Source organism: Bolinopsis microptera, chromosome 7 (genome assembly GCF_026151205.1).
Source record: "Bolinopsis microptera isolate Bmic1 chromosome 7, MBARI_Bmic_1.0, whole genome shotgun sequence".
Lineage (NCBI taxonomy): Eukaryota > Metazoa > Ctenophora > Tentaculata > Lobata > Bolinopsidae > Bolinopsis > Bolinopsis microptera.
The window spans coordinates 878184-900369 of record NC_087078.1 but is presented as its reverse complement, the minus strand read 5'-3'; the positions used below and the strand labels follow the sequence as shown (position 1 = coordinate 900369).

General features: G+C 37.7%; 2 protein-coding genes across 2 annotated transcripts; both read right to left on the bottom strand.

The window, feature by feature from the left end:
• Positions 1-12385, bottom strand: LOC134819017 (zinc transporter Slc39a7-like). Its single transcript, XM_063828770.1, has 8 exons — positions 11911-12385; positions 11622-11675; positions 7621-7798; positions 6840-6949; positions 2350-2436; positions 2051-2190; positions 398-497; positions 1-240 (listed from the first exon to the last, which is right to left on the bottom strand). Exons 1-8 carry the CDS (start codon positions 12383-12385, stop codon positions 101-103), a joined length of 1284 nt encoding a protein of 427 aa, XP_063684840.1. The 3' UTR covers positions 1-100.
• Positions 12386-13188: 803 nt separating this feature from the next.
• LOC134818078 (uncharacterized) lies at positions 13189-15207 on the bottom strand. The gene has a single exon (XM_063827492.1). It carries the CDS (start codon positions 15205-15207, stop codon positions 13189-13191), a length of 2019 nt encoding a protein of 672 aa, XP_063683562.1.
• Between the last annotated feature and the right edge of the window lie 6979 nt (positions 15208-22186).

The window sequence follows — 22186 nt, the reverse complement described above, 5'->3', positions numbered from 1 at the left end:
TCGCATGCAAATTAGTTAAAACACAATAAATATACCAAAACAGCTAAAACCATTTTTATGATCTGAATACCCAAAATTTAATTTAAAAGAACAGAGGAAACTACTCATACTCTGCGATTAAAACCATGATTCCGATTCCAACTGTCAGAGCTGATATCTCCTTTACTCCTTGCCACAGCGAGGAACCTCCATGCAGCAACTCAGGCAGGACAGTTACTGTCGCTATGTATATAAATCCACCTGAAATAAGGTAAAATTAGCTAGAGCAGAGTAAGCAAGAGTTGACTGTCCCGGTGTAAGTGCTTTACAGTAATATAGAGATTGAGATACAAGCAACCTAATCGTTTTTCCGAGCCCATTAAAGAGCTCCACAACTGTATAAAGTGTAATAAAATACCTGCAGTGAAGGGCAAGATGAACAGGGAAGCGGAAGCGAAGAAACTCTCAGCGAGTAACCCTCCAGCAGTTCCTACTAGAGCACCAAGGGCTGTTAACAACTGGAAATGGGAAGATGTTATAAGGGCTGTTAACAACTGGAAATGGGAAGATGTTATAAGGGCTGTTAACAACTGGAAATGGGAAGATGTTATAAGGGCTGTTAACAACTGGAATTGGGAAGATGTTACAAGGGCTGTTAACAACTGGAAATGGGAAGATGTTACAAGGGCTGTTAACAACTGGAAATGGGAAGATGTTACAAGGGCTGTTAACAACTGGAAATGGGAAGATGTTACAAGGGCTGTTAACAACTGGAAATGGGAAGATGTTACAAGGGCTGTTAACAACTGGAAATGGGAAGATGTTATAAGGGCTGTTAACAACTGGAAATGGGAAGATGTTATAAGGGCTGTTAACAACTGGAAATGGGAAGATGTTACAAGGGCTGTTAACAACTGGAAATGGGAAGGTGTTACAAGGGCTGTTAACAACTGGAAATGGGAAGATGTTACAAGGGCTGTTAACAACTGGAATTGGGAAGATGTTACAAGGGCTGTTAACAACTGGAAATGGGAAGGTGTTACAAGGGCTGTTAACAACTGGAAATGGGAAGATGTTATAAGGGCTGTTAACAACTGGAAATGGGAAGATGTTACAAGGGCTGTTAACAACTGGAATTGGGAAGATGTTACAAGGGCTGTTAACAACTGGAAATAGGAAGATGTTATAAGGGCTGTTAACAACTGGAAATGGGAAGATGTTACAAGGGCTGTTAACAACTGGAAATGGGAAAATGTTACAAGGGCTGTTAACAACTGGAAATGGGAAGATGTTATAAGGGCTGTTAACAACTGAAATGGGAAGATGTTACAAGGGCTGTTAACAACTGGAAATGGGAAGATGTTATAAGGGCTGTTAACAACTGGAAATGGGAAGATGTTACAAGGGCTGTTAACAACTGGAAATGGGAAGATGTTATAAGGGCTGTTAACAACTGGAAATGGGAAGATGTTATAAGGGCTGTTAACAACTGGAAATGGGAAGATGTTACAAGGGCTGTTAACAACTGGAAATGGGAAGATGTTACAAGGGCTGTTAACAACTGGAAATGGGAAGATGTTATAAGGGCTGTTAACAACTGGAAATGGGAAGATGTTATAAGGGCTGTTAACAACTGGAAATGGGAAGATGTTACAAGGGCTGTTAACAACTGGAAATGGGAAGATGTTACAAGGGCTGTTAACAACTGGAAATGGGAAGATGTTACAAGGGCTGTTAACAACTGGAAATGGGAAGATGTTACAATATGTTTGTGTCAGGTATATAATATATATAGATGTTATAGTAGTAACATAAAATATATCTGACATTTGGGCTAAGAGGAATATTTAGAGGTCCGTTTATATGTCAAACGTCAGTATTACTAGTTATTGCCACATCTTAAACTTCCACTTTCTGCAAGTGAACGATATGAGCCATTTGGTATAATTACATTTAATGTAGGCTCGTAAGACGACCGTTATCAGATATTTCTAACAGAGTTAGAGCCTTTAAATCAGATCACAACAGAAAATATTTATCAGTCTGAGAAACACAGGATTAGATCGCATACCTGGAAGTTCATAGCATCACTCTTGGTAAATCCAGATTGTACAAGGATAGCAAAGTCACCGATCTCATGAGGTATTTCGTGTACCAAGATAAGGAATGTAGTGATGTATCCCATCTTATCGCTTATTAAGAAGGAGGAGCCTGGGAGAGTGAGGGATATCAAACTCTCTGTACGAAATCAAATTTGCGGCTTAGTAAATGCTAGAAAGCAATGTGTACATCAGATATCTCATCACCTCGTGTTTTGGTGGGAACTGAACGAAGATAAGCTAATTTTACAAGAATCAGTTTAAAACATACCGATAGCTAGCCCGTCCGTGAAATTGTGCGTCATATCAGCTGCCATGTTTAGGTAAGCAGACACTTTTACCTCTCTGTGTGGTTCTTCTGAAAAACACGGTAATTATACCTTCAGAGGTTATTAGCAAGATTCTTCGCGCTTAAAAGCTTGTGTACATTTGTTAAAATACAATCATAATTCTCAGATCCAATACTTTTAACAGTGATGAAGCCACAAGAAGGCTGAACACTCGTATAGTACAGACAGATCCGTCTGAAAAAATCGATTTGCCGACACACAAAGCTTACAAAGGATTTTTGACGTTTTTGAGTCCTAATAGATGTCCTTTATGGCTGACCAACTTTTCCAAACTTTTCCACGTGTCTTAAGGCCACTTTTTGCCACTTTACCACTTTTTACCACCTTTCTTGTTTGTCGAATATCTTTAGTTGTGAACATCGTAAAAGGTTGCGGATCAATCGAGTGTGTTCATATTACCATGAAGAAAAACTTTTGTTCTAGCAATTTTTACGTCAGATAATCATTTAATTGGATAATTATCAATTAGCTAATTAGCAAAATTCTAAAAATTTTTTATTGGCTCAAAATGATCGGAATAGCTTAAAACACGGAGAAAAGTAGTTTTTAGAAAAACTTTGAAAATTTTTCACTTACATTTTTTTTCGAGACTTGGAAAAATTTCGAAAATTCAAAAAAAAATTTCCGCCAAAAGTGATCAAATCGCATGAAACGCGGAGAAAAATGCTTTTCAAAAAAACTTAGTGAATTTTTCGTTTCAAGAATACTTAAATCACCAATATTTGTAGTTGGAGTTCAGTAAATCGCGGCAGATTTTAGTAATCAGGAATTAATAAGTGGAAAGGTATGAAACTGAAAAACGTTAACCATACGATATAAGAGTTTCATAACTAATTACAATACAGCCTTATCGATTTTCACAGAAACTGCACCAATGGCACAGTCAAGATCGAAAGACGAAACGATAGCCTGCTGTACTATCATTTTATTGACTTCAATGATGAATCAGTGGGGTTAAGATAATCACATTTGTAATGAATAAAACCTCTCTGTACCGTCAATTGTGCTAATCTAAACCGGCCTACCTGGATTACCAGACCTCTTCTTTTCCTCAACAATCAAACCAAGTTGTTCATATAGTATTTGGTGGGCGATGTAAGTACTTATCGAGCTGTATTCAATCACAATACGACACAATACGTGTATATTATATGGCTCTTAATGAGGTTTATGAAACGCTTAATACCGTGAGAAACCCGGTATAGAGACGTTTTACAGTTTATCACGAAAACGTATACTTGGCCTCATGGCTCATTTACAGTTCGAAGAAGGCAAGAACAGACCAGGGAAACTAAGGAACAGCCAGATCCAGGAAGCAAGTGTAAATACACCTTCCAACATCTACTGTGACTTGTTTTGTATTACCAGACCTCTTCTTTTCCTCAACAATCAAGCCAAGTTGTTCATATCGCATTTGGTGGGCGATGTAAGTACATATCGAGCTGTATTCAATCACAATACGACACAATGCAATACGTGTATATTATATTATGGCCCTCGTGGAACATTTTACTGAATGAATTATTACCGGTTCTTTACTACCCCTTGCCCGACGCTCGTATCTAAATCTTATCCTTGCCCGTATGTTACCCTTGTTGATTTTACTTTTAGCCGACCCTGACATATGGGGGTGATTTTATACCGCATAGCAAATGAAGCGGTATGCAGTACAATACAAAACAAGTCACAGTAGATGTTGGAAGGTGTATTTACACTTGCTTCCTGGATCTGGCTGTTCCTTAGTTTCCCTGGTCTGTTCTTGCCTTCTTCGAACTGTAAATGAGCCATGAGGCCAAGTATACGTTTTCGTGATAAACTGTAAAACGTCTCTATACCGGGTTTCTCACGGTATTAAGCGTTTCATAAACCTCATTAAGAGCCATATAATATACACGTATTGTGTCGTATTGTGATTGAATACAGCTCGATAAGTACTTACATCGCCCACCAAATACTATATGAACAACTTGGTTTGATTGTTGAGGAAAAGAAGAGGTCTGGTAATCCAGGTAGGCCGGTTTAGATTAGCACAATTGACGGTACAGAGAGGTTTTATTCATTACAAATGTGATTATCTTAACCCCACTGATTCATCATTGAAGTCAATAAAATGATAGTACAGCAGGCTATCGTTTCGTCTTTCGATCTTGACTGTGCCATTGGTGCAGTTTCTGTGAAAATCGATAAGGCTGTATTGTAATTAGTTATGAAACTCTTATATCGTATGGTTAACGTTTTTCAGTTTCATACCTTTCCACTTATTAATTCCTGATTACTAAAATCTGCCGCGATTTACTGAACTCCAACTACAAATATTGGTGATTTAAGTATTCTTGAAACGAAAAATTCACTAAGTTTTTTTGAAAAGCATTTTTCTCCGCGTTTCATGCGATTTGATCACTTTTGGCGGAAAATTTTTTTTTGAATTTTCGAAATTTTTCCAAGTCTCGAAAAAAAATGTAAGTGAAAAATTTTCAAAGTTTTTCTAAAAACTACTTTTCTCCGTGTTTTAAGCTATTCCGATCATTTTGAGCCAATAAAAATTTTTAGAATTTTGCTAATTAGCTAATAGTAATTGATAATTATCCAATTAAATGATTATCTGACGTAAAAATTGCTAGAACAAAAGTTTTTCTTCATGGTAATATGAACACACTCGATTGATCCGCAACCTTTTACGATGTTCACAACTAAAGATATTCGACAAACAAGAAAGGTGGTAAAAAGTGGTAAAGTGGCAAAAAGTGGCCTTAAGACACGTGGAAAAGTTTGGAAAAGTTGGTCAGCCATAAAGGACATCTATTAGGACTCAAAAACGTCAAAAATCCTTTGTAAGCTTTGTGTGTCGGCAAATCGATTTTTTCAGACGGATCTGTCTGTACTAGTAATCTAACTCGTAATCCTACATCGGAATTTCAACGGTTTGTACACGCACATATTTTCATACAAGTAGCAATCCAGTTTACGAGCGCGCGCAAATTGCGCGCGTCACGAAATGCTAAACGCAGTCCTGTCTGTAAGCGATCGAGTAGAAACTTCGAGAACGAATATGGCGGAAACTGCGACGGGTTGTGTCCCAGAGGCCAGCGTGTCAAGTGGCGGGTGCACAGTGGGCTACCATGCTAGCATAGGCCTAAAATCGACTTTCTTAAATTTCTTTGAAAATAAGCTTTCCTTATTGTAAAACGCTAGCCCGATTTCATGCAAGAAACCGTAATTAAAAACTTTGCAAGATGCCAAAATGGCGTCGCGTGAAAAAATAGCATTTTTCACTGTCAAGAAATTTTGCCTTTTTTAGCCAAAAATTGCCTAATATTTATTATTTTGGGCTAAAATGCCTGATCAAGGCAGTTTTTAATAATTGAAATATAGTATAGTACTTAAGAATACTCAGCCATCTAAAAAAAAATGTGTGACTTTAACATTTTCACCTGATTTTTGACCGCGCCTTTTTTATGGCGTGTATTTTAGGCAATTTTTGGGGTATTTAACGACAGAAATCGTTGTTGGTTTGCAATAGTTCGGTATAATGCATGGTATCATCAGAAAGCTTAGACAATTCCCTATCAGATGCAATAAGAATCACTTTGGGCACTTTTGGGGGAACTCTGTTTACAAAATTAAGAAACTCAAAAATTGGGTAAAATTTGCTGCATTTTTAGATAATTTATGAGCTCAATTTTGCTATTAAATTGACATATTTTAGTTATTCTCCATGTTTGTGGCATTTTTTGCATCCTAGACCAGATGCATATGGATGAAAAATCAAAATATCACAATTATTATAGTTAAAATTGATAAAAATCCAAAAAATCGTGATTTTAAACGAAATTTTTGAAAATAACAGGAACAATTTTGGTGTTTCAGAAAATTTTGGTCATATAAATGGGCACAACTTTTGTTCTGATCAATATTTTTTCATAATTCAAAAAGATTTGAGTTCCTAAGATAGCTGTCCTTCGTTTACAGTTCATAGAAGAGCTTTAAAATTGATTAAACCTCTAAAAAAACAACTTTTCCTGGGATCAGCCTCCTATTTTTGGACTACAAGATTGCTCAAAATCGGCCCAAAAATTTTTTCTGAGACATTTTCTGCCCTGTAAATGATTGGAATCGTATTTTTGTACCCAAATTACCTTAGAAACAAAGTTAGGGGCATGTGTGATGGTCTAAAATACCCTATGCTAGCATGACCCCCACTCACAGCCCACTGTGGGGTGTATGCAAGCACATATATTTACCTGTATACTATGCTTGCCCAACATACCATGAAAGTTGTAATGTTAGGTAGGAAGCGCAACTGTTGGTTCCAACGATCGAGATTAAAAGACCTTTTTCGACCGTTTGACCGAAGCGTAATTAGCGCGGCGGTGGGAGTGGTATGATCCTGATGAGTAATATTGATCAGTACCTGGTTCTTCTATCTTCTCATCTTCCTTCTCTTCTTTTTCATCACTTTCATCATCTGAGTCTTTCTCCTTCTTCTTAGCTTCTTTAGGTGTTTCTACAGGTGCTACCGGCCTGTAAGATAAAGATATTATATCACCTGATCACTAGCAAACGTAACGATGAAACAAAATAGAGGTGACTCATCATTTTGTAGGCTGCACGACAAAGGGTCGGCCTCCCATTTTGTATCTAAGGATAGCATTACAAACTAACGTGCAAGGTTTGAGTCAAAAATACCAGATACATAATTAGGTGCCACCTCAATTTCTGTTAGATGAAAAAGGATCAAATTGATTTTAGAATTGAAGTTGGACTCCACCTTGCCTAAGTTTCTCGCAGGAGTATATTTGTTTAGGACACGTAACAATTGCTCTCAGGTTTGGTTGCTTAAGCTTATAAACCCATCACTGACATGTCCAACAAGTGTAGAATACTAAGCCAGTAGCCGCAGGGTTACTACTTACTTGACATAGGTTTACCACACTTTACACAGGGTTACTACTTACTTGACATAGGTACTATACACATGGGTATTGGGTATACTACATCTTAGTGGACGTTGCTATTATTCTCTTTCGGAACAGCAATTAGAAATGTTGCATGCATGTCCAATTGACAGAGTCGCCCGAGACAGCACTCCCAACATAAAGCAAAGTTCCTTAATTGCAAACTTAATCCTTATATAGTAGTTCACTAATTAATTGATAGTTCGCTAATTAATGAGTAGTTCACTAATTAATTACCCGTGGCTGTGTGAGTGTCCTCCCTTTATTGCGATCACAAACTTCTCTATAAGCAAGAATGTAAGTATTCCACCAAGCGTCCACATTCCAACGGCCATTTCGGCTCCGTGAGAATGGCCATGGTCGTGTCCATGGTCGTGTGCGTGGTCGTGTGCGTGGTCGTGTGCGTGGTCGTGATCTGAAACAAAGAAATTGAGTACATATTACTAAATAGCAGAATACTAAATAGCAGAAATCGTGACGTAAGTTTGCTAGCATAAATTACAGACTATAATTACGTACATAGTGTAGCATCAGAAAATCAAATGCTGGTGAGTAAAATTTAAGTCCTAATCGATATGGAACCTGATTCTACAGTCCCACAGTAACAACTATTCAGCAATGTTAGCTGGAAATATGTTTAAAAATCTACTTAAGGAATTGATTGACAAGGATAACTAAACAGAGCCGCCCTCTGCAACACAACACCTATTGTGTGTGGACAACTACTAGCAGCAGCAAGGGTTCCTAGTTCTAGATTATTATTCTATATGTAACTAAACTAAACTTTCAAAGTATCATAACTTCCAATTGTTTGGTTACACGCAATCTTCACACACACATTTCGATCTAACACGCGAGAGTGCTAATATTGTTGTTTAGTTTTGATTGTGATGACGTCACAGCACGTGTGATGACGTCACAGCACGTGTGATGACGTCACATGTTTAGTTATATTCCGGGGAACTACCTTAAGTTCAGCTGAACACTAAACAGCAGAAGTAAAAGTAAGCGTTAGCAGCATGTGTTGAATGACGCAGGCTCCTAAAGCTCGTGTAATGTTACATACAGGTTTAAAAGATTTAGCTATTGTGTGGATGGTGTGTAGGATGGTGACGTCACAGCACGTGTGATGACGTCACAGCACGTGTGATGTAACATTACATAACGTGTAGTGTTATTAAACAGATACAGTGGAACTGTTGTTGAGTAAAAACAGGGCTGTAGTAAAGTTAATACGAAGAATTAAGATGTTCTCCTTAATAACTATAGAGTCAGAGCGTAGTACTATGTTTACAGTACACTATAATCTACATACAATGGTATAAAAGTAATTATCAGAGAAAACTAGACAAAATGTTCTCGTTGGAACCCCTTTTTATTTAATATTTCTTCGCTTGTAGTTCTTGTAGTGACTATCTGAATAACTTGTAGTACCTGATCTACAAGTGAAGAACTATTAAATAAGCATTTAGTAAAACATATAACTCAGATGATGTTGTACTCTCCTGAGCTTACTCATTAGATCAATTTCTTATCTCGTTGGGGCGTGGCCAGATTAGTAACAACACGTTATCATCCGAATCTAAACTGAACATACATTTATACATTGTATAACAAACATAATATATGTGTAATATGTAGCTTTGACTGGCTGAGGATTGCAAAATATAACCGCATTTCAGGTGATCTTGAAATGTCCCTTATTTCCCTTATTGTGAAATGAGGGGTGGGAAAGTCCCATTTTCGAGTCAGCTTTTATTCTTATATAGTCAAAGAGCATTGAGCAATTTACAAAACACATAACTGAGCTCATACTGTCCAAGCTTGGTATAAAAGGCTCCCTTACAGAAGCCTTCAGAGGGTGTGGTCAAACTGGTCACACAATACGACCGGCTAAAACTGGTCACACAATACGACCGGCTAAAACTGGTCACACAATACGACCGGCTAAAACTGGTCACACAATACGACCGGCTAAAACTGGTCAAACAATACGACCGGCTAAAACTGGTCACACAATACGACCGGCTAAAACTGGTCACACAATACGACCGGCTAAAACTGGTCACACAATACGACCGGCTAAAACTGGTCACACAATACGACCGGCTAAAACTGGTCACACAATACGACCGGCTAAAACTGGTCACACAATACGACCGGCTAAAACTGGTCACACAATACGACCGGCTAAAACTGGTCACACAATACGACCGGCTAAAACTGGTCACACAATACGACCGGCTAAAACTGGTCACACAATACGACCGGCTAAAACTGGTCACACAATACGACCGGCTAAAACTGGTCACACAATACGACCGGCTAAAACTGGTCACACAATACGACCGGCTAAAACTGGTCACACAATACGACCGGCTAAAACTGGTCACACAATACGACCGGCTAAAACTGGTCACACAATACGACCGGCTAAAACTGGTCACACAATACGACCGGCTAAAACTGGTCACACAATACGACCGGCTAAAACTGGTCACACAATACGACCGGCTAAAACTGGTCACACAATACGACCGGCTAAAACTGGTCACACAATACGACCGGCTAAAACTGGTCACACAATACGACCGGCTAAAACTGGTCACACAATACGACCGGCTAAAACTGGTCACACAATACGACCGGCTAAAACTGGTCACACAATACGACCGGCTAAAACTGGTCACACAATACGACCGGCTAAAACTGGTCACACAATACGACCGGCTAAAACTGGTCACACAATACCACCGGCTAAAACTGGTCACACAATACGACCGGCTAAAACTGGTCACACAATACGACCGGCTAAATCTGGTCACACAATACCACCGGCTAAAACTGGTCACACAATACGACCGGCTAAAACTGGTCACACAATACCACCGGCTAAAACTGGTCACACAATACGACCGGCTAAAACTGGTCACACAATACGACCGGCTAAATCTGGGAAATCTAACTGAACATTTTCTGTAAAGTATACACTGGACTGGTCATGAAGTTACACGTGGCGTCCCACTGTGTTACACGTGGCGTCCCACTGTGTTACACGTGGCGTCCCACTGTGTTACACGTGGCGTCCCACTGTGTTACACGTGGCGTCCCACTGTGTTACACGTGGCGTCCCACTGTGTTACACGTGGCGTCCCACTGTGTTACACGTGGCGTCCCACTGTGTTACACGTGGCGTCCCACTGTGTTACACGTGGCGTCCCACTGTGTTACACGTGGCGTCCCACTGTGTTACACGTGGCGTCCCACTGTGTTACACGTGGCGTCCCACTGTGTTACACGTGGCGTCCCACTGTGTTACACGTGGCGTCCCACTGTGTTACACGTGGCGTCCCACTGTGTTACACGTGGCGTCCCACTGTGTTACACGTGGCGTCCCACTGTGTTACACGTGGCGTCCCACTGTGTTACACGTGGCGTCCCACTGTGTTACACGTGGCGTCCCACTGTGTTACACGTGGCGTCCCACTGTGTTACACGTGGCGTCCCACTGTGTTACACGTGGCGTCCCACTGTGTTACACGTGGCGTCCCACTGTGTTACACGTGGCGTCCCACTGTGTTACACGTGGCGTCCCACTGTGTTACACGTGGCGTCCCACTGTGTTACACGTGGCGTCCCACTGTGTTACACGTGGCGTCCCACTGTGTTACACGTGGCGTCCCACTGTGTTACACGTGGCGTCCCACTGTGTTACACGTGGCGTCCCACTGTGACACACGTGTCACAGTGTCACACTGTGTTACACTGTGTTTAGTGTCACGTGTTACACTGTGACACACGTGTTACAGTGTCCAGGATTATTAACTAGAAACAGGTTTCACAGGACTGTTTCTCTCTAGATTGAGGTATTTCCCTTTCTACAGGTATTTCCCTTTCTATATTTTGACAGCTTGTGTCTAGAGGTATGAGTAATTTAGTTCATTACAAAACCTCACAAACTTGAAATACTATTATAGCTACACAGTAATACTACGGCTGCAAGTTCGTGCATGCTATGGAATGTAGTGGCTAGTATTGTAGCCGATACTCGATAGTATTGGAATGCAATTAATGCAGCTCTGAGCTTCTATAATTTCTATTTTAGCAAACTGCAAAGAATTTCCTAAATCGGCTAAAAATTACGTAATTGATAGCTCGACTGAGGGAACTATTACAAAGTCTCAACAGACATAGTAAAAAAGAGATAAGAATTGATAAGATGTTAATTGTCTACTAACCTCCATGACTATGCGGTGATATGGCATGAGGTATAAGGTGAAGGAACGCATCTCCTGAAAAATAAAATTATCAATGAAGAAGTGTTTGGTTAAAATACACAGATTGAAAGAAAATATTGAACCGGGAAGAAATTAATGGTCATGTCGGTGGGCTGATAATTGGAACTAATCTTACTTTTACATTAAATAAAACCAGCTTTGGTCATTGATTTGATTCGATGACGTTTGTTGCAATTTCAAGGTTCTGAATTTAGCAATCAAAATGAAGTTAGTAAAATTACTTACCAACCTAATAATCCCCCAGAGGCAAATGCGAGTAGAACTTTAAGGAAGTTTTCTTGTTCTTTGTTTTTTCTGTCGATAGGAATGAGGTATAAAACAAGGAAAGGAGCTAATGATATAAGTATAGTGGCCCCAAATGCTTTGAGCCAAACATTTTCTGGTTCCGCAGGAGCTTCGTGGTGATGATCATGTCCGTGATCCTGTCCGTGATCATGTCCGTGATCATGTCCATGGTCGTGTCCATGATCGTGTCCATGATCGTGCCCATGGTCGTGTCCGTGATCGTGGCCATGGTGATCGTGTCCGTGATCGTGTTCATGTCCATGGTCTTTGTGGAGACCCTGTCGAACTTCCTCTAAAACCCGTTCATTCTGTTCAGGCGTGTTTAGTGACGGGTCAGTCCATTTGCTTTTACCGTTCCCATCTGTTATCTTGACAACAGCAACGAGAACAGCGAGGAGGAGTAGTCGAGTTGGAACCATCCTAATAGAATAAAGTAATATTGTCAGTAATCGTATAATGAGATATTTTAATTTATACATAAAAATATGCACACAAATTATGAAATTAAAATATATGTAATTGATAATGTTAATCAAAACTGAGAAACTTAAGCATTTAGTTTTCGAATAATCGCTATAATTCCAGTTGAATCAACTTTTTCAGGTTTTGAAATAAAAGTCAGGTTAGAAGAAAACTGTAACACGACAATGAAACACACAAATTGAACTACAGTTTTTTGGTAATTAAGACATGATCAGTTCAATTATTTCTCAAACCCAGTATTAGTAATTCAACACGAACGTTCGCATTTCTAAACCTAACGACAAATTTCAAAACAACAATATACCCAGTCGACACATATATTTTATCAAAAGCTTAAAATTGTTCAAACTCTCAGAAGGTCATGGGAAGTTGTTCACGTGACATGCTGTGTACTCATTAGAATGGGATGGCACTCATTTGCAGATCATATAAACTCAACAAGCTCTTGATTCAATGCAGCAGTAAACAGTGTACTCGTATTTCAACAACATTCATATCAATACATAGCTTTTAATTTTCTTAAAAAAGCATAACTTAAATTTACCAAAGATTAAGATTAGTGTACATTAAATGCTTTCATAAAAAACACTCGTATATTTTCTTGAACACAAATTATCATCACTATCGTCTAAATTATTCATAATATCAGGCAGAAAAGAAATAATCTTAAACAAAAACTAACATACTCGGCAGGAGACATCACCCAAATTGCTACAATACATCAATATCACAACATCGTTCATGATGGTCTCATCGGCTGCATTTCAAACCCCGAGTGCAACTTTTGTTGAGTCCAAGGCTGCCGGACACCACGTTGATCCAGCCCTGAGAAAGCTTGGAATGGTGACAGGCTGGGTGCCAGAGACCGAGGTATGTGGATGATGCCAGGAATGGGCATGTTCGAGTTTGCCTGCTGCTGTTGTTGCTGTTGCTGCTGCTGAGTTAACGGAGGGGGTGTTAAAGGAACTTTGGGCGTACCAATTGGGGTGCAAGACCACGGCGGAGTCTGACTGGGCGGAGGTTGTTGCATCCACAGTGAGTTCACTTCCGGACTACTCCTCGAGCTGTTGCTGGAGTCAAGTGAGTTTGACACAGGAGCGTTGCTCATGTTAGATTGCTGTAAAGACGGAGAGGTTGCAGACCATAGTGAATTCTGAGAACTTGCTGTCCAAGACGTTGGAAACCCTGAACTGAAATCTGGATCCAAATTTTCAAAAAGCATTTCTGAAGGATTCTTATCATTCGGTTTTGCCGAAGACAAAATCTCCTGAAGACCCAAAAAGAACTGAGGATTCGAATTGGCAAAAGGAGAGCAGTTTGTAGCATCACCAAAACCATTGAGAGGCATTTCTTTATGGTAAGACTTAGCCCGTTCACTTCCAATTGCTCTGTCTGCAGCTCTTTCACTTCCGATAGCTTTAGGAGTAGGAACTCTAGGCTCAGGCATTTCACTCTCCATTTGTATTGGTTTTGACTTCACTGGCGTGGTCTTGGAATCACCTATCACAGATGTTATTGGAATTGGACTAGTATTTCCCCACACGGATTGTGTAGTTGCTCCCATTGACACTGCTGTCGAGGTATGCGAGTTAAGAATCTGCATTGCCTGAGAAGTTGTCATCGCTACATAAGAAGAAACTGCAGCAGAATTCATAGACCTTTCATAACCAGGCGCAGCCCTGCTAGCTACAACAGTTGTTGTAGTAGTTGTTGTTACAACCTGAGCTTGAGTTTTCTTGATCGTGATATTCTTAGGAATAGAATTTTTAGATACAGGTTTCAGTTGAGGAATAGGTATTTGGATAGACTTTTCATATAGAGGTTTCGAAGAAGCTTTGGGACTAACTTTACCAGGTTTTGGGGCAGCAGGAATAACTTGAGGCTTTGAAGCAACTATCTTGGGAGATTCTGGTGATGTGGCAGAAACGGCAGCAGCAGCTTTAGTAATATTTGGAGGAGAAACCCTATTAGAACCTACAGTTATGTTCTTAGATATGGGAGTCTCAGCTGTCTTTCTGACTATCCTCAGTGGATCATCCTTTTTAGTGGCAGTATTTGGAATAATGCTAGAACTTCCAGGAATGTTTGTGTTGTTCACAAGAATGTCTGTATCCACATCTTTGACCTTTTGGTTCTTCTTCCGCCTGCGCTTTTTGTTTGACCTTGATGTTTCCAAAGGTTTTTCCTCCTCAATAATGTTCACCGAACTGTTCTTTGGAGAAGATTGTAGTCCATTTTTGGTAGGCACTGCTGATGGAGGTTTATTTTCCTTCTTTAACTTCGTAGACGGCTTTAAAGAGTCTAGATTCTTCTTTTCTGATGATATGTTCTTCTTCTTCATGCATTCTGAAAGCTTTGCTTGTTCAGGTACATTTTCCATGAGAGCACGCTCTACACTAGAGCTTCGACTCCCACTGGAATTAGAAGAACCATCATCATTAATATCATTGTTTGAAAAGGTCCGAGTTAATCTTCTTTTGTCCTTCCTTTTCTTCTCTTCATCAAGCTTGTGAAGAATTTCTTGTTCAATCTTCTTTTGCTCAGCTTTTTGAAATTCCTCAACTTCAGCCTTTTTCCTATCTGCAGCAGCTTTTTTCTGCTCCTTTTTCCTTTCACGTTTTCGTTGCCGGGCAATTTGTCTATTTTCATCTCGTTCCTTTCGTAGTCTCTCTTCCTCCTCTTCTTCAGCAATAAGTTTTTGCTGCTTGTCAAATGCAAGCTTTTCTCGATAAGCTACAAGTAATCTCTCTTCAAACATTCTGGCAATAAATGTCTGAAAAAATTTCCTACCCACTAATAACCTGGCCCATGCAAGTTGAACTTCTGTAAGATCATCTGTAGCTTCTTGAATATCTTCAAAATCCCTATCATAAAAGTCTTCATCAACATCATCATACTGACTACTTTCTAAAAGGTCAATAAACAAAGCACCACCCTCAACTAATTCAGGACTAACTGATATCTGATGTCCATCCGATGAAAGACTCCAATAGAAAACAAATTCAGTGTCATTTAAAGCACATTCTTCCAATGGCATTTGAGAAAGCTTATCACCATAATCATTCCTCATATCCATTCGAATTAATTCGTCATGATAAAGAGCAAAACACTCTTCAACATCAACTTCAAATTCCCGCCTTTCCTGAGTACAACAGTCGCAATTGCAAGTTATCCGCTGCTGCTCTTTCATTTTTAAAACAACTAAGTCTTTTTCTAAAGATGCTATTTGAATTCGATCATCAATACATAGAGTTGACCAAAACTCTCTAAGTCTCCTATAGTAAGTTAATTCATTATCATCCCAAATGTTATCATTCCAAATCACTTCCCCATGAACAGAGTAAGAAGGTTCCTTCTTTTTCTTGCGCTTCTTTTTCCGTTTTTCTGATTGAACATCAACTATATTAACAGCACTATGCTCAGTGGGTTGTAAGCAATGTGCAGCCATAAATCTGAAACAAGTTTTGATATAAGGCTTTAAAGTTGGATCGCCAGCAGTACATTTTGACACAATTTATATTTAACTGTGTCTGAACATTCTTTCTGAAATGGATTAAATGGATAATTTAGTCAAATTCACAACACATTACTTTATTTCATGTTTTAAGTTGATACTTACTACAAATTAGTAAGTTAAATGATAACAAGTGTATAAATAAATATATATGAAGAATACACCAACTAGCTTTTACAAGTAAAATACAATTTAAGTAAAATACAATTTTTATTTTCCACAGAAGAATCAATACATATTGAATTATATACAGTACCTACAATATACTATATATAACCAGAATGTTGGATTGTGATTACCTCATAATCAAGTGAATCTTAAAAAAGGCAACTAAATGACTTCTGCTATCCTCCCGTGGGCCACTCAGGCCCAACCTCTCCAAAAAATACCTTTCATGATAAACCTGTCATTCATTTATCTCAAACATGAAATGAAATGAAATGAAGTATTTATATCCTGCTCATATGATTAACCAACAACACAAGGAAGGTGGTTTACCATGTCAGAGCGGCTGAGTGTGAGTGATGTGAGCAAATGTGTAAAAGTGAACAAAAATATAACTCATTATGAGGCTATGACAAAATTAAAACATCTTTTATTGTAAACCACACTAAACTAAAAGGAAGCAGAAGCCATACAATACATGTAGGTATAATAAAGGTTAGTACAATGACATAATCAACCAAAAGAGGAACAGATCCTAGAAAGGTAGAGATCAAGACAAAACAAGTTTTAAATTTTGGTATTTATTAAAAACAATGTTAAGTAAATTTAAGTAATTTATTTAAGCAATAAGGAGACACATAATGAATATCTTTGGTTTCATCCTTTTGTGGCAAAGAAGCGTTTCATAAATCTTTATTCCACTGGGAAGTATTAATGAATTATTTATAGATTTAGTATTAGATTTTATTAATTAATAAAATTGAATTTGATAAATTATTAATGTTGATGGAAAAATATATTTATTTAAATTATTTTTTTATTTAGTGCAATGATATTTTGTAGACACTTGTGATGATGTTATGTCATAATCTTTACTTACTTACTTACTTACTTACTTAAAGAAAAGTAAAAATTATGACATAACATCATCACACATGTCTACAAAGTATCAAATCACTATATGGAAAAATATAAATATCTTACCACCAAAATTAATAAATTATTAACATTATTAAAATAAATTCAAAAAGCATCCACAAAAGATAACCCTATTCATACTTCCCAGTGGAATAAAGATTTACAAATCGATTTTTTGCCACGAAAGGGTGGAAATAAAGATAATCATTATGCTTCTCTTTATTACTAACATAGCTAGGTCCTTCAATTCTCCCTAACACTTCGTTTGAAACATTCCAAAAATGTGAATCATTAGAAATATCCTTAGAAATCATATCTTTCTAAAACCCTTCTAATTTAGTCTTAAAACTTAAAACAGTCACTGAGTTCTTAAAATCTGGAGGGAGTTTGTTCCAGTAAGGAATAACTCGCTCTGGAAGAAATGAACTTTGGAGATTCCTAATCTTTGCCATACTCTTACAACATCTGTTGGATGATACAAGATTAAGACCAGATCTGCTCACTTTGAACAAATCTGAGCCGTAATCGGTCAAACCATTAATAACCTTAAAAGCTTCAATACAGTCCCCACGTATTATCTGCTCTGCCAGCGTTGTCAAATTGAGAATTTCCAGTCTACGGCTGTAAGGAAGAGTACCCACCTCATCAATAAGACAGGTAAACTGCCTCTGGACGCTCTCCAGCTCCAAAACAATCCCCAAACTTCCATGAGCCGCAACTGGATTCCACAATCAAAACATATCATATCATAGAAATAGAGCCGCGCATTGCATTGGTTGGCTGCCTCAATAAGGAGAATAATTTAAGCTTGAAGGTGCGCCACGCATGTATAAAACCTCACGCAGCAATCACATGATCACGAGGACCTGTGAGCGCCAAATTTAATTTGATCATACATCATACTATTACGAGTTACTCATGCTTTTGAGTTGCAGGAGTGCGGAATGTCATTCATTCATACATAGTCGGTTTAAAGCTGTATATTTAGAACTCACTATTGTTGAAACTATGAAAGCAGAACGCAGATAAAGGACAATATACCATAAAATGCAGTGCAACAATTTCTTGAAATTGTTGTTTTCTTGAAAAGACTAAGTATCTTGCAAAGTGAAGACAAAAGGAAAGAAAAAACATCAAAACTGATTAGGACTTTACAAACATGATCATCTAGGAGATACTCTGTAAGACCTTCATTGGCTGCCTATCAGTTACAGAATTCACAACATAACATAACATAACATAATTCAGTACAAGTTATAACTCCTTGATTGTAAGTGTCTTAATGGAATATTTAATAACATTTAATAAATGATAAAAAGAACCAATTTTAAAGTTGCCAGATTGCAGCCTTTAGTTTACCTGATTATAAATATAAATAATGCCTCTCTGGGCATCTCAACAGGAAATTCACAGAAAATTAACGATTTACGTTTAAAACCATAATTACAAACTAAAAAAATTCAACTAAATACCTTTGATATTAACTTTCTTCCTCTTAGCTATCATTGGATTCTCTTTCATATAACTATTCCTATTAGACAGACTCATCTATCCTATCAAAGATTTCATATGACAGTTCCCAGTAGTAGCCAAGATGGAGACTGGTGCCAGTACAACACTTTTACTATTAACTTATTACACATTTGTGCTCTGCTTTAGCATCACTTGACTATTTAAAAAAATTGTTTGTTCAGGCCATGACCTTATAGTCAGCCAATTGGCCATTGCTGAAATTGAATGTAACTTATTCTATTCATTCTTTTACTAGGTTGCCGTTTGGTGTGAGCAATAGCGAACAACACACACACACACACACACACTCCTTTTCCCCGTCAACCTATTGATGATGAAAATCTTAAAATAACTGGCTACAATGAGCATTTTATTAACAATAAATAGTAAAGATCAAAACTTCAATTTCCAAAAGACTAATAATTTTAAATACCTACCTAACAAAATTACACCCCGTTAAAACGTTATAAAACATCAGTAATTTAGTACAAAATTAAAGATCTTAACAATTTCTACACTTCAAAATACTAGAATAAATGTTCATAGAACAGAATACTTGACTTTACCAGTCACTTGACGTTTCAAAGTGAAACTGAGGTTAAAGATGCAGTTACAAAAGGCCACTGGTTCTCAATGGTTACTGAAACAAACTTTTTCCAAAATAAAAGTTTTAAAGCAGTCCATATCTGCTTTTCTTTTTAACTATATTAATCATCTTATCTATCTGATTGAACCTAGTCTTAGCCTGCTGCCACTATCAAGTTTTTCCCTACATATTTCTAGAAAATGCATACACATTAACGTTTATTTAGTGTATCAAGTTTATTACCCTTAACTTGCCTGGTTTAGAACATAAATGTGGGTTGCTTTTTCAGGTTTTATTGTGTCCTGAACTGTTTTCGTGCCACACTTGTGCATTTTAAATTGTTGTGCCACTATAATTTAAAAGTTTAAAATTATTATTATTTATTATTATATAAAGAGTAAACAGTCAGTTAAAACAATATACACATAATATAACAATAACCCTACATAAAATTTCTATATAGAAATTCAATAAAAAATCTTAGAAAATTTCATAAAAACCCTTTGTTGTAGTAGTAAAAGTAGCCAATTCAATTTGTTGGCTCTAAATTAATATCTAAATCTGATATCTTAACTTTACTACCGCTTTTGTTGTTATATAAATGGTTCTTAAACATTCGCTTGAAACAGTCAATATCAGTAATAAATCTCACATCAGTGGAAGAGATTTCCATGCAACCGGTGCATGGCTTGAGAAACGTCTGTCATGACATATAATATTATGTGCCTATCTTATTCCTAATAAACTTCAGAATATAAGTGTTGTCATTATTTTGCACATCTTGTTCGTTGGTACCATATGATAATGTAAGTGCTGGTGGTACAGACAGATTAAACAGTAATTGTTTAGTGTTGTTAAGTAAAACAAAATTTTAAGTAAAACAAAATTTGTATTATTATTAAATCTAAAATAGCTAACAATATAACACATTTTGGACAGTCTCTTAAAGTATGCGACAGCATATTCTTGATAGGTGGTCTTAATAATAACATATACACAGAATTTAAAATTTTGAAAATCTTATTTTTTAAATCTAACAAAATCAGTATCAAAATTTTTGCCTTATTTTGCAACATCCGTTTCAATTGATTGACAGTGTTAATCCTTTACATAATACTTAGCTTGCTATTATATTGCCTGCTTCTCGCAAAGGAAAGAAAAATTTTTTTTTGGAAAGAAAAATTTTTATTTACCACAAATAATCAATACATAATGTTATATTCATAAATAAATTCAAATTTCAATTTCAAACACATATACAGTACGCCGCGCACACAGCCACAATTTAAAATTGTTCAGAAATTCGTAGGTCAGATGTAGGCGCCGCGCACAGGATCTATTTAATTGTTAACTTACAATTACATGTCACATTTCTTAATTACTAGAAATTTTGTTTTACTAAGTACAGGCCGTGAGCACTGCGATCTAATTAATATAATAATGGAGAGATTCCAAAAAACCGCGCGCTCGTTATTTATTGTGATTAAATTGAGTGCGCGCCACTGTGAACAGCAGTACCGCTCAAGCATGAGCATGAATTAGTACTGAGCGGTACGCAGTTCTGCGTGAGGCGTAGACATTTGTAGCACACGTTTCATTCAACTAATCCATTAATCCATGTGACATGTACAATGTAATTATATTAAAGCAAAAACAAAAAAGAATATTAATTTTAGTAATAATTGACGTAAACATATGTGTTTAAATAACATCTATAATCTAGCGAGTTACTAATACCGTTCGCGTTTGTTTGTATTCTTGATTATATATCTTTACACTAGCCTATATTATGATGGAGATATACATTATATAATTGTTCCAATATTCAACACTGCTAAACAACAAATACCTACTCGCCCATCGATGAAGCAGTCGCCAAAACAAAGCTCAAAGTTAATATATCTTCGTACTTCGTTTTGGAAACTGTAGAATTCCAATAAATAATTAGTGTTTCAATCGTGTATTCGATGGGCAAGCACTCGCCACTTGAGGCCGAGACAAACGGCACCAGCTCCGCCCCGCAACCGTGAAGTAAGGCGGGGCGGTGGTGTGCGCCGTTTATACGGCCTACAGCACGAGACATTTTGAGCTCCAAGACTATAAAAGTCCCGAATTAAACGTAGCGACTTACCATCGTCAGCCGTCAAAAATTTAGAATTTGTATGTTATAAACTCTACACCTGCTATCAGTCTAACATGTAATTTAGTTTGTTATTGGCTAAATTTTCAACTCGATTAAGCGATGCAGACGGATGAACTAGGCTTCTCCTCCGTCAAAAACACAATGAGAGGGGATTGTGGAAGGACACGAACACTATTCGTTAACTCGTACCCCGGGTACCCCCTAGAACTGTGTCCCATCAGAGAGAGCCCATCACCCGTCAGATCGAAAACAGTGTTTTAGTTTTGATATATGCTGTACCAATTACAATAAATGGTAAGTCAAGGCTGACGTTGGTAGCAAAGTATAAAGTGACACGTCACAACAAAATAACCACTACACACTACACACACTATACGCTATAACTATTGTACACAGTACACAGTATAACTAAAATATAAAATATAAACAAGTTACAAGAGACAAAAGAGTTTACAGAAGAGTTTTACATCGGCTCAGCACCGCCAGGACATTGGCTATACACGTGGGTCAATTAGTTTGATTTGGTATGGCTCGACCGGGAAAGTGGTCGAAATTAGTGCTCTTAATGAGTCATCACTGTCGTCTGAATATTAGAGCGGGAACTTCCCAAGTTTCGGCCGACAACGCGCACAGCATGGGCGCGCAATGCTATGCGCGGTCTCATATTACTGTGTCATTCGGCGGTTGCGCTCAGCGTTACTGGGAATGAGTTGTATGTTGTTTACCTAAATTCAAGCATGGTATTCATAGATAAGCTTGTCAGTCAGTAAGTGCTTAAGTGGGAATAACAGGCAAATAAATATCACTTCATAATCAGAATTCAGTGAAATTTCTGTCACACCACTCAGTTCCATACCGGTTTTGAGCTCTTAGAAGTGACTGTTTAAGTAAATTCTTGA

Coding starts and splice junctions, on each gene's coding strand:
- LOC134818078 (XM_063827492.1), bottom strand. CDS start 15,207: ATGTTTGAAGAGAGATTACTTGTAGCTTATCGAGAAAAGCTTGCATTT.
- LOC134819017 (XM_063828770.1), bottom strand. CDS start 12,385: ATGGTTCCAACTCGACTACTCCTCCTCGCTGTTCTCGTTGCTGTTGTC. Junction 2,191..2,349: donor CACGGACGGGCTAGCTATCG/GTATGTTTTAAA, acceptor TCACTCTCCCAG/GCTCCTCCTTCTTAATAAGC. Junction 498..2,050: donor GTGATGCTATGAACTTCCAG/GTATGCGATCTA, acceptor TCCCATTTCCAG/TTGTTAACAGCCCTTGGTGC.